Source organism: Salmo trutta, chromosome 17, assembly GCF_901001165.1.
Source record: "Salmo trutta chromosome 17, fSalTru1.1, whole genome shotgun sequence".
NCBI lineage: Eukaryota > Metazoa > Chordata > Actinopteri > Salmoniformes > Salmonidae > Salmo > Salmo trutta.
In genome coordinates, this window is record NC_042973.1 from 5,694,319 (window position 1) to 5,715,021 (window position 20,703).

The following is a 20,703-nucleotide window of genomic DNA, read 5'->3' on the forward strand; positions in this document are numbered from 1 at the left end:
TGAGGAGTTGCAGCGATGAGACAAGATCAAAATTGGGGAGAACAAGCGGATAAAATACACACACACACACAAAAAAGTGACATCAATAAGGGATCATAGCTTTCAGTGTGTGTCATGGAAAGAGCCGTTCATAATGTTTTGTACATTTAGTATATTAGCATATTAGGGTCAGGTGCAGGCCTCAGATTTTCACTTGATCACATATTGTCGGGTGTTTGCGAATAGGTTATTAGCAATTGCAGGCAGGTATGGGTGAACAAACAGCTGACCCACGCATTACTACTGTGCACCCGGCCTTAAAACTGACCACAACTCAACCCAATATGAAATGAAGACATACATACAAACAGTTGATTAACAATGTGGAAAACCACTTACAGATGGACAAATTTCAAAGCCTTCAGTTGTAACTGACAGCTGGTGTTCTAAAAACAAAGCAAACATCCTGTGTGGAAGGTTAGAGAAAGTATGACTCACATTGGTGACAGGCATCATTTGCCAGGCCGTCATAGGTGACGAGGCAGCCAATGGAGAAGCCAGGATCGCAGGATTTATATTTACATTCCACCACCCCTGCCCGATCTCCCACAGCCACATCTCCTGACAGCACTCTACACTAAACCCATTCCTTGCACATACTGCAGTGCAACATCATAAATGTCACTGCCAAAAGTCAAGCTAAATTAAAGCCTCTCCAACACAATTTGTAGCAGGAAATCCTGAAAAAATATCAAACACAAAATTAAGAGTATTTTTTTTAAATTTGTTTTTCTTATAGTTAAGGTGAATGTTTGGAGTAGTTCAAGCTAACTTCACTGATTCATGCCTGGAGCCACATTTATCTCTGTGCATCTGTACTAAATAAAGCAAGCAGTTGCGACAGCCCTTGTAGATGCATCAACAGCTCTTGGACCCCCCCCCCCCCCCCCCCCCAGTTTAGGTGAATCACTAACATACTTAGCAGCATGAGTCCAAATGAGCCCCCCTTGGCAACTGGAAGATGTCCTGGCAGAGACAGGAATTCATTGAGAATTGCTTTTAATTTCTTATGTAATTCAAACCAATATTAAGAAAGGTCCAAACTAAAGGCCAAACTAGTCCCATGTAAAAGATGAATCACGCAGTCTGAATGTCCATTGGTCTCATGTTTAGCACAGTCACACAAAGACGAAACGTTAGCCTACAGCTATACTAGCTAGCCCAAAAAGCTTGTCATTGTTGCACATTTCGTCACAATAATGCATTGTCAAACGGCACTGATGAACACCAAAATCGCATTATAGTGGATTGGACATACAATATTTCCACAGCATGCGAATGATTAGTAGTAAAACCTGTTGTCATCATTTTGTGTCACCATGCAGATTGACTTTAGATGCAGTATAACGTTAGCTAGCTTAGACTGAGGGGAGAAAACCGGATTGTAGCTTGCCAACGATAGCTTTGATTGCTATTTGCGGGCAGGTTTAACCTATGAATACTTTACACTAATGTTAATGTTGCTTCTATTCACAATCTTCCTGTGCAGCTTTACACATGCATTAGTCATATTCCTAACTAAAAGGATGTCAAAAACTCACCTGAGGTGGATTTCACCTAGCCGTGCTTCACCTGTCTCTGAGGTGAAACCACTGAGGTATAGGGTGAAACACTTCCTGCACATTCCAGAATGACAACACCTCACCTGACTGGTCAGAATAAAAAGCCCTGTCCATCAGAGCTCGTGTTTCTGTGCTGCTTGCTTGTAGATTTTTAATCTGCTAATCTTTTGGCACAGTTTAGTCACAAAATGAGTGCCAAAACTCTGAGCCCACAAATTCGACATCGCAAATTTAGTTTTGATTCGCAGAAGAATATTCACCAGTCACAAGTTTAGTAAATTAGTTGCATTAACTCTCAAATGTAGTTGCATGCTTGTAAATCTTATTGAATTTATTCACATCTCAACTTATGTTTGCAAGTGTTGTATTTAATCACACATCAGGTTATGCGCTTGTTTTATTTTATTCACAAAATAACTTACATGTTTGCAAAAAATGCAACTACAAAACTCATACAGGTGCAACTCATATTTTACATGTGCAAATTTATAATTTATTTTGTCATTGATTTACAACCATAGTTACAGCTTGAATTTTAAATTGATTATATTTAGATTCTTTTTTTTAACTGGCCTACTCACAATACCCCATAATGTCAAAGTGGAATTGGGTCATAACACCAAATCGGTACGATTAGGACTTTGACGATTTTATACCAAAAAAAAAGAACTATTCTGAACACCCCACGACAAATATTTAACCTAAATAAAAACATTTTCTCATCTTGGGCATCAAAGCCCTATTATTATTGGCCATTTTTTTCTGATATGGACACCATTAGTCTTCAACCCCGTTGTGGACACTATGGAGGTTGTCTGAATAGCATATGTAATTAAATCGAAATTTCCATATTAATCCTTTGTCGCGCAAACAAATTAAATAACTGCAAATATATAATCTCACTTTTTCTATGCTAAAGCTTGAAATGGACAATGTCAGCGGCCTCAATTTATCAAAAGTATGGTTTCATTTCCGAATTTGAACTAAAATAAATATTCTCATGGCTCTAAACATTTTAGACTGAGTTCCACAAAACATCAAATTAATATTTCATAAACTTTCCAAAATGTTATCACAAAATTGTAACGGGGATAAACAGATGCATACGGCTTCCATATAAATTGGTTGTTTACTCTCAAACTCACTCCAAGATTTTCAATAAAAAAAAAATGTATTTCATAGATATTACCATGTAATGAGGACAACATATCAATTTTAATTAAACAGAGCTTTATTAACCCAACTGCAGTAAGACACTAAACAAAAACATAGCAGACATTAACACTGAACAGGTCATGAGAACCGGTCATCAGAGCAGGTCATGAGAACCGGTCATCAGAGCAGGTCATGAGAACCGGTCATCAGAGCAGGTCATGAGAACCGGTCATCAGAGCAGGTCATGAGAACCGGTCAGCTTACCGAACAGGTCATCAGAATCATAAAAGAGTGTGAACATTATTACCATTTCAGACGGAATGTACGCTCCCAGAACCGATGTTACAACACCTACGTCATCACAATCATCTTCTACACGCAACAGCTACTGGAGGAATGGAAAGACGGGGAGAAACACTACAGGCTGGGTTCCCACTGGGTACACTTCCTGTTGTCAGGCTGTGGCGTTGCGGTATGTTCTGTGTGTGTGTAGCATGGAGCTGGTCTCACAGGTAGGTAGATCATTTTGTGTTGTGTGTGTGTCTGCCTCTTGGTGGCCCACACCTCTGCTTCAAGATCTTTACGTTGCAGGATGTCACAGGCTGTGCTGGTGGAAACATTTCAAGGACATCAAAACAGATAGTAGTGGATGTCAACACGAGCAGACCAGAATAATCTGTTTGATTAAACACAATGTATACACTTTACCTGGACATGCATTTTCATCTGTTTTAAAGATGATGCCTGGATACACAATGTAGGTCTTCATTGTATCTGAGACTACACCACTGCCCAAGCAGCCTTGGACTTGCCCCACTGTATTTCCTTCCATGGCTGTGGGTTTCCTTCACTGACTGGCTGTGGCGCAACTGTGGGCACCTTCTAGCTGAGATGGAAATATCACGTTTTGAAGTACTTACAGTCGAGTTGCTTCTGTGTTGAGCTCATGCAGCTGACACCATGATATCTCAGCTGCACAGGAGGTTGGTGGCAACTTAATTTGGGAGGACGTGCTCGTGGTAATGGCAGGGGAGGAACGGTATCAAACTCATGGTTCCATTCCCTCCAACAATTATTATGAGCCGTGCTCCCCTCAGCAACCTATACAATTATTAGCAGGGCAATTTACTGTGCAAAATCAAAGCAAAACTTCTGATTGACAAGAATAGAAAGCTCTCCAATGGCGTCACTAATGGACTACTGTATGTAATCTTAACACATATGCATGTGGTTATAAGAATGAAGATGAACCATTATTCATTTGAATAACTGACTGTCAGTCTCAACTCTGTTATGATCAAACAAGTATCAGGATTGAGCGTGACGGGGTTTAGTTTTTTGGCACAAAATGGCCACTGCTCCGGTGAAGAACTGGAGACCACATGGCATGCAAGAAATTGCTTCTTTTTCTTTCAATAACTAAAATGTTTTTTGGTAAGTAATAGTTTAATGTAACAGAGTTGAACCCAATCTAACAAAAATCTATGAAATATAGATAAAAGAACATGATAACTTACAAGTCTTCTGAACAACATGGTGCAAAGACAGGCATGTCGCATAAGTACACTATTTTTAATGGGGGGGAATTCGTTGGCACACCGGGGTTGAGACTAGACTAAGGTACGCAACTAAACAGTGTGATTAAAGTCAATCATGCATTTACTTGGGGGAAATATGTTCTCAGCAAACGAGCACAAATTGATGTTTACATCAATGGCAGCATTTGGCTTATTTGCACATTCTATCCAAAGTACAAATTCAGTGAAGGCCACGGAGGACATGACAAACCGCTCTGTGTCAGTTGAACATTTTCTGATATTAAAGAGGAACGTAATGTAACTTTTCTTATACTTCATTACAGGGGACATTTCAACTTAGATTTGTGACCCAGTATTTAAAATATACTTTTAGAAGGTCAGAGGGACTCAAATTGTACCGTTTCATGGAATGACCCAATTACATTAGACATTTTTACAAATAAAAATTGGAAACGTCTTTAGTCAATAAGTATTCAACCCCTTAAATAAGTACAGGAGTAAAAATGTGCTCAACAAGTCACAAGTTGCATGGACTCACTCTGTGTTCAATAAGTGTATGACTACCTATTCTCTGTACCCCACACATAAAATGTATTCTCTTTAAGGTCCCTCAGTTGAGCAGTGAATTTCAATTATAGATTTAACCACAAAGACCAGAATACATCTCTTGCCCTGAATACATTGTGTTTGGGGCAAAACTAAATAGAAAACATTACTTAGTACCACTCTCCATCAATTCAAGCATCGAGGTGGCTGCATCATGTTACAGGTATTCTTGTAATCATTAAGGACTGGGTAGCGTTTCCGGATAAATCAAGAAACGGAATAGAGTTAAACGAGCAAAATCCTAGAGGAAAACCTGAGTACTGGGTGCTGAATTCACCTTTCAGCAGGACAATAACCTAAAACTACAATCGAGTTCATTTCCAAGACAGTCAAAGTTCCTGAGTGGCCAAGTTAATTTATTTAAAATCTGCTTGAAAATCTACAAGAAAACCTGAAAATGCTTGTATAGAAATCATCAACAGCAGTCTAAGGCACTGAATCTCAGTGCTAGAGGCGTCACTACAGACCTGGGTTCGATTCCAGGCTGTATCACAACCGGCCATGATTCGGAGTCCCATAGGTTGGCGCCCAATTGGCCCGGTGTCGTTAAGAGTTTGGCCGGGGTAGGCCGTCATTGTAAATAAGAATTTGTTCTTAAAACTTTCGTAGCTGGGCAAAGCTTACTCACCCAGACAGACAGCTGTAATCACTGCCAACTGTGATTCTAACATGTATTACCTCAAGGGTGTAAAATATAGTATTCATACAAGCAATTTATTTGTTTCAATAAATGTGCAAAAAAATAATACTTTGTCCTTACGGGTATCCTTTGTATATGGGAGTAATTTTTTTTAAATTTAATCCATTAGTTTCCGGCTTTAAGACAACAGGAATAAGTTAAGGGGTATGAATACTTTCTGAAGGCACCGTGAATCCGGTTTTATTTAACACACCTCAGTGCTGGAGCAAGTTACATAAATTGGATGATCAATTTCAAGTGTTGATTAAGGACTGAGTTCTGCTCAAATTGTGCTGTATTTTTTTATATCGGATTACTGTTATCAGGGCACCCTTGAGAATGAGACCGTTTTCCCTAAATACCTAAAATAATTAGCTAGCTTTAGTTAATGGCTTGTTGTCATTAGTCAACTTACCACTTCAAAAAGTACCATCACAGGAAAAAATAACAACAAATGAATCTTTGGAAGAGCGAGTTTTATGAAAGGAAAGGTTTAAGACTTTAAATCACCACTTCAGTTTATTCAATTATCACATTTGTGAAAACATTACATTTACAAACAGCAAGATTTAGTCAATGCACTACAAATAGCAGAAGTAATATAAAGGTACCTTCCTTGTCCTCCTGGGAGTTCCCTTTGCTGCGGGCCTTGTCCATCTTCAACTCCTGTCCCATGCACTTCTTGCCGTTCAGCTCCAAGGCCGTCTGCATGTCCTCCGCGGAGCCAAATTCTACGTAGCCAAACTTCCTGGTGCGCAAGACAAGCGTGCATTAGAAGACTGCATATAAAACCCATCAATTAGGCTTCATTGTCTTTTTCAAGTGTGCCAGCGATTGAGGATAGGACCAGCAGACGATGACACACTGGTACCGAAGACATAGCACTGGCTTTGTTCTACCTCCCTACAATCACACGTGAGTACTGAGCAACTACAGGTGTGCCAAGAAATGGAGGGGATCCTGGTTAATGAAGTCAAATCAACTACCTTATCCCATCAAGAATGCCATTTTTGTCTGGCCAATTGAAAAGTATGAATGATCAGAAGTCCTGAGTGGGTCATCATAACATAGGTATCCACCGTCACTTACTTTGATGCACCAAGTCTGACATCCTGAACTTCAAGGTTCTTCTTTGAGAAGAAAGCTGCCAAGGCTTCTTTGATTTCATCAAAGTCCTTGTTTGATTTCAGGTTGCCGACAAATAGACGTTTCTGAGGGGGAAAACATTCTCAATTAGGTCACGCATTAAATGATCGTCATCAACGGCAACCTATGAACACAGTCAGAATAACATGAAGGTCACATCAAATGAATCAGTATTAAGTCCCTTGTTGTTCATCATGCATTTTGTGGTTCAGTGTGGGAGCAGGTGTTGGAGGGTTGAATCTAAGGCCTTACCATCGCTTTCGGACTTGGCCTTCTTGGCAGGCGGGGTCTCCTTTTTGTTGTCAGCCTCTTTGCAGGAGTAGCTGGGGCCTCTGGAATAAAACAGCCTGCTTAGGACCTAAAAACCTTCAAATAACAGAGGTTAGAGGGAATCTTTTGTATAGACCAGCTTGTACTTGACCATAAAAGAAAAGTTAATCATAATCTGTCCTGAATTAAAATCCACAGCCCTGATGCATTTCAGTCCAAGCCCTTTCTCCCTTAGATGTGCCAACACCAAAAGGTGAAGGCAGGGGCTAATGTTACCTTCACCTGCTAGTCACAAATAGGAAACGGAAATGTCCAACTTGATAAGTGGTTGAATGTGGCCCGTGTTTACCTACAACGTAGTAGCAAGTCGGACATTTCAGAGTACTGACTAACATGTGAACGTGGTGTAAGGGCAATAATACCCGGCTGTGATGACTGCCGGAGACCACGACACCCCTTTCACCAGATGAATGGAGTATAAAATATTAGACCTTGGTAAGTAATAGTGACCATCTTCCTCATCATCGTCAGACTCCTCCTTAGCCTTGACCATGCCTGCTTTCTTTGCTGCGGGTGCCGGGGTGGTGTCCATCTCCTCAAATAAGTAGTGACATCAAATACATTCAGTATTAAGTCCCTTGTTGTTCATCAAGTGTGCTCGTGCTCAGCTGACCCCTATATCGATCTGCCAGTGTGGCCTGTACCACATTGAAAGAACTACCATAATGTTGCATGCCACCCATTCTTTCGACCAATAAGCCCTACATGCAGCGCCCAAGATAGACAGCTGACCCCCCAACCTTACCATCATCATCGTCTTCGTCAGACTCCTCCTTGGCTGCAGTGACCTTCACCGAGGGCTTGGCGGCAGCCTTTGGGGGTGGTGCCTCATCGGATTCTTCATCTGCAGAGAAGACAGTAACATTAAACATCAGCGTTTGCAGTCTAGTTGGTAAAACCACTTAAACATGACGCCTGAGCAGAATAAAACATTCTAAGGGTTTACCACCTTAAAGGTACTAACGCGAAAATGGTGCATGTTAATGTGTAGTTAAAAAAAAAGTTCAATAGTGTTTCCAATGACATCAGTGTGCATTGGAGTGATTGACCAATAGTGAGTAGGCATTGCCTACAAAAGACATCTTCCTCTGTTACAAGAAACACGCCATTCTTACATGTTGATGTGGTGCTGGAGATTAATTAGACTTTATTTTAAAAATGTCCCTTTAAGGAATAAATGTTTCCTTAAATACAGGAATCGTTTAAGAGTGTCGCATAGAGCCCATTTAATGAGGCCCCGTTCCATATTTGTAAGTGTGCCAGCGATTGAGGATAGGACCAGCAGACGATGACACACACTGGTACCGAAGACATAGCACTGGCTTTGTTCTACCTCCGTACAATCACACGTGAGTACTGAGCAACTACAGGTGTGCCAAGAAATGGAGGGGGATCCTGGTTAATAGTAGTCAAATAAATGTATCAGCTTTAAAACCATAAACCACTGAGACTGGTGTCCCCAACCATCATTAATTGTCCTGTCACTGTGTATCCAATTGAAATATAAAAATTAAATATGGGGAGAGACTCATACCGTCATCATCTGACTTGGCTGGAGCTTTCTTTGCAGGTGTGGCTTTGGCTGGGGTCTTTTTGGGTGGGGGGGGGCTTCCTCCTCAGACTCTTCCTCTGAAAGGGCAACAAGTGTCAGGGCAGTGTAATTTAATTAGCCCAAACTACAAACATTGATGGTCCGTACACGCAGCCTTAGCAAACTAATTTCACTAAACAGAACCTTGAAAGGGAAGCGTTTAAACAGTTCCTTTGAAACGAATGCTGCCGATCGAGAGCTTAATTCAATATCTACCATCAATTATCTTTAATGACAAAGTACAGAAAATGACAAGGTTCTTACCCGAGTCGTCCTCTTCACTTCCCATTTTTAGCTGCTTTCGGTGCTGGCTTGGCTGGTGTGACAGCCTTCTTCGCTACTGCTTTTGGTGGGGCCTGGAACATAAACATTGTCAACATATTAAAACCAAGTTATTTTTCTGGAGAGATAATGTGTCCACTTGAGTCTTACCTCTTCCTCACTGGATTCCTCTTCAGGTGGTGGTGCATTTCCTTGTGGAAAGCATGTTTCTTTGGGTGCTTAATTTCAAGTGTTTAGGACAGTGGCAGCTTTGCTTAAATGGTGCATTTTTCCCTCTTTATATTTACTGTTATCAGGGCACCTTAGAAAATGATCCTGGGCTCAATCGGTTGTTTTTAACTAGCTAAAAGAGTTAGCGCCACCTCATGCTTGTCATTAGTCAACTTACTCATCTCACCAAGTTCGTTTAACCTCTTCAAAAATAACCCAGCCAAAACAGGAAAAGTACAAATTATTCTTTGGAAGTGCCAGAGTATTATGAAAGGAAAGGTCAAAAGACTTTAAAAAAAAAAATCACTTCGGTTTATTCAATCATCACATTTGTGAAAACCTTACATTTTCAAACAGCAAGATTTAGTCAATGCACTACAAATATCATATGATACATTTTTTTTAATAACGTTATTCGAGGCCTCTAGTACCTCTGACTTCTAAAGACATTGACTGTACCCCACCCAAAACATGACAAAACACCGATTTACGAGATTCTAAACGCCCAACAGACATGGGCTGATTTAATCTTCCATCCATTACAATATGCCTTGCACATTTTACCGTTATACAGTCTCACCTAGAGCAAACTAGAACAAAACAAGGATATTAAAGGATACAGGACTTTCTTACAAAAAAGGTAAAATGAAATACAAATTGTTTAATGTACAATATGTACCTGAACAAACAGGGCTTTTTCACAGCAAACAGGGTTGCCAGACATTCCACTAACTCTTTTGGGAAAAACAAACTCATATGGATGATGCAGGAAGGACAATTCAAAACTGACAGGCAGCTCTCAAGCTGAGAGGGTGAAAAGGTTGGTGCAGGGCGGTAGAGAGCCCATTACAGTTATACATCAATGAAGCTTTCTGGAATGTCCAAAAGGCTCTGCCAGCGTATGGGTACGGTGATGAAAACAGAGTCTTTTCAAAACAGTAAAATAGACAGGGATTTTTAATCATCAAATTTGATCTTCTTGCCCTGGGGCTTATCTCCGAATCCACCGCCTCTTCCACCTGGGGGGAGAAAAAAACAAGTCACGGTCTGTTCCTTTGAAAGCAGCACATTAACACGAGGGTCTAAGTTAAGGAGACTGCTTTAGCAGTTCATTCAACCAGATCAGTACCTACTATCTATGAGATTCATCACAAGATATCAGAGTGAAAAGTATACATCATCTCTGGTCTACGCAGCACAAGAGCCAAACTTTGAACCTTTACCTCTGAATCCACCACGTCCACCCCCGCGGTCACCTCCTCTGCCTCCCCTGAAGCCACCGCCACGTCCTCCCCTGCCACCGCCGAAACCACCGCCGCCACGGCCAAATCCGCCGCCGCGACCTCCCCTGCCACCGCCGAAGCCTCCGCGACCCCCACGGAATCCACCGCTGTCGCCCTTTGGCTTGGCGTAGTCCAGGTTCACGCTGCTGCCGTCAATTTCGCCACCCTCCATAGCCTCTTTGGCAGCCTTACAGTCGCTCTCGCTGTCAAAGTCGACAAAGCCAAAGCTGGATGGGAAGGAAGGTGACAAATGAAGGGAGGAAAGAAAAATTCATGTCTGCAGAAAGGAACAGGTGATGTCTCACAAGCACAATTGATTTGCAATGCAAATACAGTAGTCCTTTAGTCACAACTAGAGGCATATTGCTACCATCTAGTAATTTTGTTTCACATCAGACATGGGCAAACTGCCACTGAGTTCAAGGTAGGTGCCTGTTTGACTGTGATTTGGCTCTACTTCTCGTGCGAATCCATTCACTGTCACTGTGTGGACAGGAGGAGCTCATGAGAAGAAGTCCAAGGCTATAGTAGTGTAACAGTTACATCATTTACCATTTAGAATTGCCTGTGTCACGGTCTGTCACCACTCTGGCTCCAGTGGCACTGTCAAAGGCGTCTCTGAGTGACTGGTCTGTGGTGTCTCCAGATAGCCCTCTGACAAACAGGGTTTTTGTGGGACCTCCTGGCAACGAAGGGGGGGGGGGGGGGGGGGGGGGGTGAAAAAAATGTTATCAATGCTACATTTAACAGACATTCTTATCCAGAGCGACTTACTATTAGTGCATACATCTTAAGATAGCTGGTTGAGCCAACCACTCATACAGTAGCCAAGAATCTAACTTCCTTTCTAATTGACAACAGTCTACAACTACAGACTGACGACAACAAAAAAAAGTTTTAAATATGGAGAAGTAAAACCTACCGGATCCTCCTCTGCCTCCAGCGTCTCTGCCTCCACTGTTCTGGCTATACTCTAGCCGGATTTGCCTGCCCTCAATCTCTGTTCCATTAAGGTTCTCCAGCGCCTCCTTGGCTGCCTCTGCACTCTCAAACTCCACAAAAGCAAACCTGCACAGGAGAGAAACAAATAGGTTCAGGAACTTAACACTATTGGGGGGGGGGTGATGATGATGGAGGTTACATTGTTTCACAGCAGACATAGGCAACCCCTGTTGAGATTAGGGGTGCCTGTTCATTTTGTGATTAGTCTCTACTTCTCGTGCGAATCCATACAACGCCACTGATTGGCAGAGAGGAGCTCATGAGAAGCCCTGGGGGTTCGGTCTGACCCATCCCATGAGGTCACATCCAACAGAGCTCTAGGCACTACAGTTGACCAAACAAAACCCCTAAACTAAGTCAGGAAACTAAGGTGATGGTGTAGGAACCCCCCCCACTCACCCTTTGGGCCTGCCGTTGTTCTGTGGTACTCTGATGGAAACAGCCCCTTCGAATGCACTCTGAAGGGAGTCTTCTGTAGCACTGTAGGACAGGTTGTTAACGATGAGGGTCTTGCTTTCAGCAGCTGCCTGAGCTGAGAAAAGGAACAAGATGATTAAGGTGGATGTTGGTGCGCATCAGCACCATGGAAGTATATATATTGCAGACCAGTATCTCAGTACTTGACTATCTTTGAAATCGTCACAGAGTTTCAGGAAGAAAATGTTGCATCACGACTGGTCCTGATTGAACTAAAATGTCCTGTAGTCGGTGGTGCGTACCTGGTGGTCTGCCTCCCTTCTGGCTCTTGATGCCTGTGTAGTCGACCATGATGGAGCGTCCCTGGACATCGGCGCCCTGGGCCTCTGTTAGCATCTTGTCCGCAATGGCTTCAGTCTTGAACGCAATGTAGGCAATGCTGTGGGGAAAATGCAGCTTGGTTATATTTACTAATATATCAGGCATTAAGAAAAGATACAATATGCAAATACATTAACCAGGATATAAAGGCAGGTCCTCACCCTCTGTTGGAACCATCCTGGCCTGGGGGTATTCTGATTTCAACAGCATCCGCAAACACTTCCTTCAAATCGTCTTCTGTGGCCGAGAAGGGCAGGTTTTTCACAAATAAGGTCCGTGCGTCCCTATCTGTTAAACGAGAAGATGAGCATGAATATTCCCATTGTGATGATACAGTACAGACAGCTTCCTGTGTTTACAAACATTGACACAATCGGGCGATGTGCACGAGTTGTGACCCAACACAGGTGAGGTCTCAAAAGACCAGCAAAAAAAAAAAAAAAAAATCTCCATTTCCATGTTGCATACTACTTTTGAATTATAGAATTCAAAAGGTTTGTATGAATGTCCTGCTTAATTGTTTGTCATGGCAAATGGCTCTGTGGCCAGCTTTTGCTACAGCCCGGCAATTAGCATTCTAGCTAACAGCTGCATCCAAAATAGTTACTGAGCAAAAGTTCAAACAAATATAATCTTAGCATCTGTTCAAGCAAGAATCAAAACATAATTCTAAGTTAACGTGTTCAGAAGTAACAGAAATGTAAATCTAGGCTGTTGAACAGGCACAGATGTCTATGGCTTTCTCACTTCAGCCAAGAGCGCATATCTGTGTCTGCAGGGAAAAGCCCCCTACCTTTTTTCTCCTCCTGGGAGTTCCCTTTGCTGCGGGCCTTGTCCATCTTCAACTCCTGTCCCATGCACTTCTTGCCGTTCAGCTCCAAGGCCGTCTGCATGTCCTCTGCGGAGCCAAATTCTACGTAGCCAAACTTCCTGGTGCGCAAGACAAGCGTGCATTAGAAGACTGCATATAAAACCCATCAATTAGGCTTCATTGTCTTTTTCAAGTGTGCCAGCGATTGAGGATAGGACCAGCAGACGATGACACACTGGTACCGAAGACATAGCACTGGCTTTGTTCTACCTCCGTACAATCACACGTGAGTACTGAGCAACTACAGGTGTGCCAAGAAATGGAGGGGATCCCGGTTAATGAAGTCAAATCAACTACCTTATCAAGAACACCATTTGTCTGGCCAATTGAAAAGTATGATGAGTGGGTCATCATAACATAGGAATCCACCGTCACTTACTTTGATGCGCCAAGTCTGACGTCCTGAACGTCAAGGTTCTTCTTTGAGAAGAAAGCTGCCAAGGCTTCTTTGATTTCATCAAAGTCCTTGTTTGAGTTCAGGTTGCCAATAAATAGACAGAATGTTTCTGAGGGGGAAACATTAACAATTAGGTCACGCATTAAATGATCGCCATCAACGGCAACCTATGAACACAGTCAGAATAACATGAAGGTGACATCAAATGAATCAGTATTAAGTCCCTTGTTGTTCATCATGCATTTTGTGGTTCAGTGTGGGAGCAGGTGTTGGAGGGCTGAATTTAAGGCCTTACCATCGCTTTCGGACTTGGCCTTCTTGGCAGGCGGGGTCTCCTTTTTGTTGTCAGCCTTCCTCTTTGCAGGAGTCGCTGGGGCCTCTGTGGAACAAAACAGCCTGCTTAGAACCCAAAAACCTTAACCAAATAACAGAGGTGGGGTGGGGATCTTTCATATAGACATGCTCTGTACTTGACCATCTTTGAAATCCTCGCAGTGTCAGGAAGAAAAGTTAACCATAACCTGTCCTGAATTAAAATCTACAGCCCTGATGCATTTCAGTCCAAGCCCATCCTCACTTAGATGTGCCAACACCAAAAGGTGAAGGCAGGGGCTAATGTCACCTTCACCTGCTAGTCACAAGCCCATCCTCACTTAGATGTGCCAACACCAAAAGGTGAAGGCAGGGGCTAATGTCACCTTCACCTGCTAGTCACAAATAGGAAACGAAAATGTCCAACTTGATAACTGGTTGAATGTGGCACGTGTTTACCTACAACGTATTAGCAAGTCGGACATTTCAGAGTACTGACTAACATGTGAACGTGGTGTAAGGGCAATAATACCCGGCTGTGATAACTGCCGGAGACCACGACACCCCTTTCACCAGATGAGTAATAAAAATAACCCATAGTCAAAATATTACTTACCATCTTCCTCATCATCGTCATCATCTTCCTCATCATCGTCATCATCTTCCTCCTCCTCCTCCTCATCATCATCAGACTCCTCCTTAGCCTTCACCATGCCTGCTTTCTTTGCTGCAGGTGCCGGGGTGGTGTCCATCTCCTCTTCCTCAGAGTCTGGAAGGCACAACAGATGGCTTTAGTCTCATTAGACCCAAATCATCAACTACAGACCATTTACTGACCAGGGATTGGGCACATCAGATCAAATAAGTAGTGACATCAAATACATTCAGTATTAAGTCCCTTGTTGTTCATCAAGTGTGCTTGTGCTCAGCTGACCCCTATATTGATCTGCCAGTGTGGCCTGTACCACATTGAAAGAACCACCATAATGTTGCATGCCACCCATTCTTTCGACCAATAAGCCCTACATGCAGCGCCCAAGATAGACAACTGGCCCCCCCCATCCTTACCATCATCATCGTCTTCGTCAGACTCCTCCTTGGCTGCAGTGACCTTCACTGAGGGCTTGGCGGCAGCCTTCTTTGGGGGTGGGGCCTCCTCCTCAGATTCTTCATCTACAGACAAGAGTGTAACAGTAAAAAAAAAATCCTAATTTCAGCCTAGTTGGTAAAACCACTTAAAAGGTGCATATAGAACTTATCAATTAGGCTTCAAGTGTGCCAGCGATTGAGGATAGGACCAGCAGACGATAACACACACTGGTACCGAAGACATAGCACTGGCTTTGTTCTACCTCCGTACAATCACACGCGAGTACTGAGCAACTACAGGTGTGCCAAGAAATGGAGGGGATCCTGGTTACTAGTAGTCAAATAAATGTATCATCTTTAAAACCATAAACCACTGAGACTGGTGTCCCCAACCATCATTAATTGTCCTGTCACTGTGTATCCAATAGAAAAATTAAATATGGGGAAAGACTCATACCCTCATCATCGTCATCATCATCTGACTCTTCTGCCTTGGCTGGAGCTTTCTTTGCAGGTGTGGCTTTGGCTGGGGTCTTTTTGGGTGGGGGGGCTTCCTCCTCAGACTCTTCCTCTGAAAGGGCAAAAAGTGTCAGGGCAGTGTAATTTAATTAGCCCAAACTACAAACATTGATGGTCCGTAACTTCACTAAACAGAACCGCGAATGGAAGAGTTTAAACAGTTCCTTTGAAATGAATGCTGCCGATCGAGAGCTTAATTCAATATCTAACATCAAGTATGTTTAATGACGAAGTACAGAAAATGACAAGGTTCTTACCGGAGTCATCATCCTCTTCACTTTCTGCTTTTTTAGCTGCTTTCCCATTTTTAGCTGCTTTCGGTGCTGGCTTGGCTGGTGTGACAGCCTTCTTTGCTACTGCTTTTGGTGGGGCCTGGAACATATGAACATTGTCAACACATTAAAACCAAGTTATTTTTCTGGAGAGAGAGTGTCCACTTGAGTGGTAAGTCTTACCTCTTCCTCCTCCTCATCACTTTCTTCTTCACTGGATTCCTCTTCCACCTCTTTAGGAGGTGGTGGGGCCTTTTTCTTGGGGTTTGCCTGTTTCTTTGCTGCCTGTGAAAATTGGAAATGTAGGTTCAGCATTTTTCTCACTTTACGGACAAGTCAAATCTAGAAGTTGTCCAGTGGTTTCACTTGCTAGCCATTTACATGAAAGCAAAAGTGACTTGCTATGAACATATGAAAGGAGAAAAAAGGTATTTTAAATGTCAGTCAGTAACTAACCTATTCACTTAATTTCAGACAATTTTGAGCGAATGTGACAAACCATTCATACGAGTCATCGTCACTTCAACGTTTGTCTAGACTTGCTTGTAACTCCGGCTTGTACCTCGTGTGTGGCATTTGGGGGCTGGTGCACAACCCACGTGGAGAGCATAAGTACGGCGCTAGCTAGCTAACTGCTAACGTTAATTATTTAGTTAGTTTTGTTGTACTCCAAATTGGCGTGTCTCAATTTATTGTCGCCACGTTTAACTAGCAATATGCCCAGTTGAAGAAACATTAAGCTCATAAACAACGAACATCTTACACGACAGACCTCAAAAACATTTTGGCTAGTTAGCATTAGCTAGCTAAACGTATGGCAGCACATTGCCTTACGGAAGTCAATACCAACTTCTCTTAGATCGAACTAATAAAATATTTGTCATAACTCCATAAAAAAAAATACACACCATTATTAAAATTACATAAATAAGTTGTTGACTAGTTAATTAACGAACGAGCGAGCGAGCCAGCAGGCAGGGTACGAAAGAGCACGCTTGATTCGCGAACGCGCATGTATGGCCATTTTAGGCAGAACTGTAAGAACAGAGTGCAATGAGAAAACATGGCTGATCAAATCTGGGTCGAGAAAACGTTTAACTGCTTAACCTCCAATAATTAAGGCCATAAAACTACGATTGTATCAGACTGAACATCAAATATTATTTATTTTTTTGGCTAAGTAGTATAATTAAAATGGACAAGCCAACATAATGCGTGTTTCTCTGCCATTTTCTAATGTCGGGACTGTCGTCTATTGCAATACAGGATACTTCATTTTGGATTTAAAAAAAATACACCCGCATTGACAAACCACACGATTTGAGTCACAAACACAAGAGTATACGAAATTGTCTTACCTTAGCTAATTTCACCATGGTTACGTTCGGACGATTTTGGGTCGTGTAGAATATTTATTTAAAAGCTCAACAACCCCCCGAAAAAAAAAACGGATTTACTGTTCCGCTGCACGTGGCCCAACCGACTCTTTCGAACACCGAGGAAGAAAGACAGATACGTAGAGAGACGCGCGGGTTACTTTCCTGCTCTGCGCGCGCCCTGAACTCCGCCCACATTTACAATCTCCCTCCACTCACAGATCAAACATTTGCATAGTTGTCTGCGTATGGAGGCTTTTTTCACGTGCACGCGGATTTGCAGTTGATTTATAAAAAACAAGCCCCCCCCCCTAAAAAAAAAAGCAGTTAAGTCGAATGTGAATTTTAAACGAATCGGGCATCATTGAATCACACGCTTGATTATTTCAATTATATTTCTTTGTTCACATTTGACTAATTATATAACTGCAAAAAATAATATCTTTGAGGGTTTTGGGCTTTGCTATTCATGTCCAATGTAAGCCTATAATGGTGAAGCGTCCTTGGTCCACCATGCCTACACATATATTGAAGCCACTGTGTATATATGTTTGTACATGCCACCTAGGTATTAGACAGCTAAAATGTAATTATATGTCGATTTGTCCAATAATACACTATAATGCTCAATAAATTGCTCGAATTGGTTAAACATTTGTCGATTGAAATGACACTGTATTGATACACAGCTGTTTCGATTTGAGCCACGTGGTCTCCTCCAGCTGCCTATCAACCACGTGCTTCTTCTTGACTATCGTGTGCTGATGTTCAGCACTGCACTAATTATCTGATCTATATCAACTCTACGTTATACAACAGAACTGTGACTGGTATAATGATGAAGACATTATAGGCTTCATATTTATTACAGATCAGGGAATCTGCGCATGCTTTGAGCCACAAGAGTTTCTAAAGCGAGACACGAACCGCGTGTGAAAGCAGACCGGGAATTTGAGAAGTCAATGCTAGAAGTGAACAATTCCTCCTTTATTAACTGGTCGTTTTCTTGAAATCTAAAGGCACAACCTAGATTCGAGCCAAAGTCTTAAGCAGTTGAACATGTTATTACTCAAACCTATTGGAAGTGACAAACTGACACGTTTTCATTTTCTTTAAAAACGACTGTAAATATCGGAGCGTGACGACCGTTCAGACCAGATGACGTATTCTGCTCATGAGTTTTAGATAGCCGACGTCGCCTTTACAAGCGTGATCGGGGGATTTCTATAGTAGAAGCAGTTTCTGCCTATCTTCATACTATTACTGACTTTGCATGAGCCTTGTGAACAAACTTTTTTTTTTTAGGCCACACAAATTTACCTTCCTGCTCTGTGCGTGCACTGAACTCCGCCCACATTTACAATCTCCTCCACTCACAGATCAAACATTTGCATATTTGTCTGCGTATGTTCTTCACGTGCACAAGGTTTGAGATTGACAAAAACAAAAAGTTAAAAAATAAAGTAGTTACTCGAATTAATCGACAATAGTGAATGACACGTTTGATATTTAAATGTAATTTCTTTGTTCATCATACAGGTTCACCATCTATTTAAAAAAACATTGAATAATTACATAACTGCAAAAATAATACCCTTGAGGACTTGGGCTATGCATGTCCAATGTAGGCCTACAATGGCTTCCTTAGTCCACCATGCCTATACATTATATTAATGTAATTATGTATATATTTGTACATTCCACCCAACTAGACAGCTATAATTGCAATATGTGTTGATATGTCTAAATAATATACCAAAATGCTCAATAAATTGCTCGAAGGTGGTTAAAAATTCTAGATTGAAATTACCATTTGTATTCATACATAGCTATTTGGATTTGAACCCTTTTAAAAAAATTCAGGATTAAGGAACTTACAAAAATCATAAGGGAACGAAATGCTATGTGGGCTAAAGCAAGAGGGACTGGTTTGGCAGATGATTGGATGGCTTTTAAACGTCTTTGAAATATGGGTGTGGCTATGATCCGTAAATTGAAAGCAGACCACTACCTGAAATCTACATCACAAAATTTAAATAATCCATCCAAATTTTGGCAAGTAGTGAAAGGTTTGGAGTGCAGAAAAGAACACACCTTCCTAAACAATTGTTGGTCGACACACAGATTGTAACTGAGAGAACCTCCATTCTGAAAGCCTTGAACCAGCATTTTTTAGATGCAGGCAGTTTATTTGAAAAGGTCAGAGGTATAATTGAGCCCTCTATAAATGTATCTGACACTCCTGTGCACTCCTTCACCAGGTTCTCCTTTTCATCCTTCTCTGTTTCAGAAGTGTGTAAAGCCCTGAAAGAAATGGACAATAAAAAAAAATCCCCTGGCCCCCGCCTCCTACACCTAGCTGCAGACATCATTGCTCCCCCCTTAACATGTATTTTTAACCTTACGCTTGATGTTAAGGAAATCCCCAAGTTATGGAAATCTGCTTTTGTACTGCCTCTCCTGAAAGGTGGAGATCCCTCGCTACTTGACAACTATCGACCCATATCAAAATTGTCTGTACTATCAAAGGTACTGGAGTTCTTAGTTAGTAGGCAGCTAAAGACCTACCTCCAAGAAAACAACATCTTAAATGGAATGCAATCAGGTTTTAGGTCTGGCCACAGCACTGTTTCAGCAACATTGAAGGTTTTAAATGACATCCACTGTGCTCTTGATAAGAAGTTACATTGTGTGTCTGTTTTTATTGATTTGTCGAAGGCTTTTGACACCGTGGACCATGCTGTGTTAGTGCAAAGGTTAAAATGTTGTGTAATTACTGGTTATGCTCTAGATTGGTTTATAAATTAGCTATCAAATCGTACACAATGTGTAATGGCAGATGGTTGTAAATCTGAGTCCATAGAGGTGTGCTCAGGTGTTCCGCAAGGTTCTATTTTGGGCCCACTGTTGTTCATTTTATATATCAAAAACATTTGGGATTTTATTGAAACAGCAGATGTTCATTTTTATGCAGATGATACTGTTCTTTATTCAAGTGGTAGTAGTTTATCTTTAGCCTTTGGAAAATGCCCAAAGAGCATTTAACATCATACAACAGAATCTGTATGATTTAAAGCTGGTTCTAAATTCGGGTAAAACAAAATGCATGGTATTTTCAAATGTCAGGCATGTTACAAATCATGTCATTACTACATTGGCTGGACATAATATAGAGCAAGTTAAAGTGTACAAATATTTGGGTGTGTGGGTTGATGATAAGCTGAGCTTCACTGTGCATGTAGAGAACTTGATAAGGAAGCTCAAGCTGAAAATAGGATTTTATTACCGGCATAAGGCTTGTTTTTCTCTGGAGGCCAGGAAGGAGCTGGTACGATGTACATTAGTGTCGGTTTTAGATTTTAGTGATATAATATATATGCAGGCCTCAGCCACTACCCTGAGAGCACTTGATTCAGTGTATCATGCAGCCCTCAGGTTCATTACAAATCAAAAACGTCTAACACATTATTGTGATCTCTACAGCGCCGAAAGGCTGGTCGTCCTTGCGTAGGCTTAAACATTGGTATACACTGATTTATAAGGCCATATTGGGTAAAATGCCATTTTATCTCTGTTCTTTTTTAGTCAGGTCAGTAACTAAATATTAATTACGGTCCCATTATGATTTGCTTCTAACAGTACCAAA

At 41.7% G+C, this 20,703-nt stretch overlaps 2 protein-coding genes and 7 non-coding genes across 13 annotated transcripts; all 9 read right to left on the reverse strand.

The window, feature by feature from the left end:
* Positions 1-6,040: 6,040 nt before the first annotated feature.
* LOC115151480 (nucleolin) lies at positions 6,041-8,552 on the reverse strand. Of its 5 annotated transcripts, none has more exons than XM_029695453.1 (5): positions 7,801-8,503; positions 7,487-7,590; positions 6,978-7,057; positions 6,669-6,790; positions 6,041-6,327 (listed from the first exon to the last, which is right to left on the reverse strand). In XM_029695453.1, the coding sequence occupies exons 2-5, from the start codon at positions 7,518-7,520 to the stop codon at positions 6,153-6,155; spliced, it is 411 nt and encodes a 136-aa protein (XP_029551313.1). In that variant the 5' UTR covers positions 7,521-7,590; positions 7,801-8,503; the 3' UTR covers positions 6,041-6,152. The 5 variants fall into 5 exon arrangements, 3 of the variants coding, with proteins under 3 accessions (XP_029551313.1, XP_029551312.1, XP_029551314.1); XR_003867300.1 differs by having other exon boundaries at positions 6,077-6,327; positions 6,978-7,091; positions 7,801-8,552; XM_029695452.1 differs by lacking the exon at positions 7,487-7,590 and having other exon boundaries at positions 7,801-8,512.
* Positions 6,400-6,534, reverse strand: LOC115152525 (small nucleolar RNA SNORA57). Its single transcript, XR_003867525.1, has one exon. It is a non-coding gene; the product is annotated as a small nucleolar RNA SNORA57 (small nucleolar RNA).
* LOC115152527 (small nucleolar RNA SNORA57) lies at positions 8,308-8,444 on the reverse strand. Its single transcript, XR_003867527.1, has one exon. It is a non-coding gene; the product is annotated as a small nucleolar RNA SNORA57 (small nucleolar RNA).
* Positions 8,553-9,427: 875 nt separating the features above from the next.
* On the reverse strand, positions 9,428-17,207 carry ncl (nucleolin). Its single transcript, XM_029695451.1, has 16 exons — positions 17,040-17,207; positions 15,865-15,966; positions 15,667-15,781; positions 15,348-15,461; positions 14,870-14,974; positions 14,418-14,570; positions 13,785-13,868; positions 13,472-13,598; positions 13,015-13,151; positions 12,383-12,509; positions 12,143-12,279; positions 11,823-11,955; positions 11,344-11,489; positions 10,974-11,103; positions 10,362-10,648; positions 9,428-10,157 (listed from the first exon to the last, which is right to left on the reverse strand). The coding sequence occupies exons 1-16, from the start codon at positions 17,055-17,057 to the stop codon at positions 10,096-10,098; spliced, it is 1,977 nt and encodes a 658-aa protein (XP_029551311.1). The 5' UTR covers positions 17,058-17,207; the 3' UTR covers positions 9,428-10,095.
* Positions 10,802-10,935, reverse strand: LOC115152520 (small nucleolar RNA SNORA75). The gene has a single exon (XR_003867521.1). It is a non-coding gene; the product is annotated as a small nucleolar RNA SNORA75 (small nucleolar RNA).
* LOC115152519 (small nucleolar RNA SNORA75) lies at positions 11,562-11,692 on the reverse strand. Its single transcript, XR_003867520.1, has one exon. It is a non-coding gene; the product is annotated as a small nucleolar RNA SNORA75 (small nucleolar RNA).
* On the reverse strand, positions 13,224-13,358 carry LOC115152524 (small nucleolar RNA SNORA57). Its single transcript, XR_003867524.1, has one exon. It is a non-coding gene; the product is annotated as a small nucleolar RNA SNORA57 (small nucleolar RNA).
* LOC115152521 (small nucleolar RNA SNORD82) lies at positions 14,649-14,721 on the reverse strand. The gene has a single exon (XR_003867522.1). It is a non-coding gene; the product is annotated as a small nucleolar RNA SNORD82 (small nucleolar RNA).
* Positions 15,073-15,209, reverse strand: LOC115152526 (small nucleolar RNA SNORA57). The gene has a single exon (XR_003867526.1). It is a non-coding gene; the product is annotated as a small nucleolar RNA SNORA57 (small nucleolar RNA).
* Positions 17,208-20,703: the final 3,496 nt, after the last annotated feature.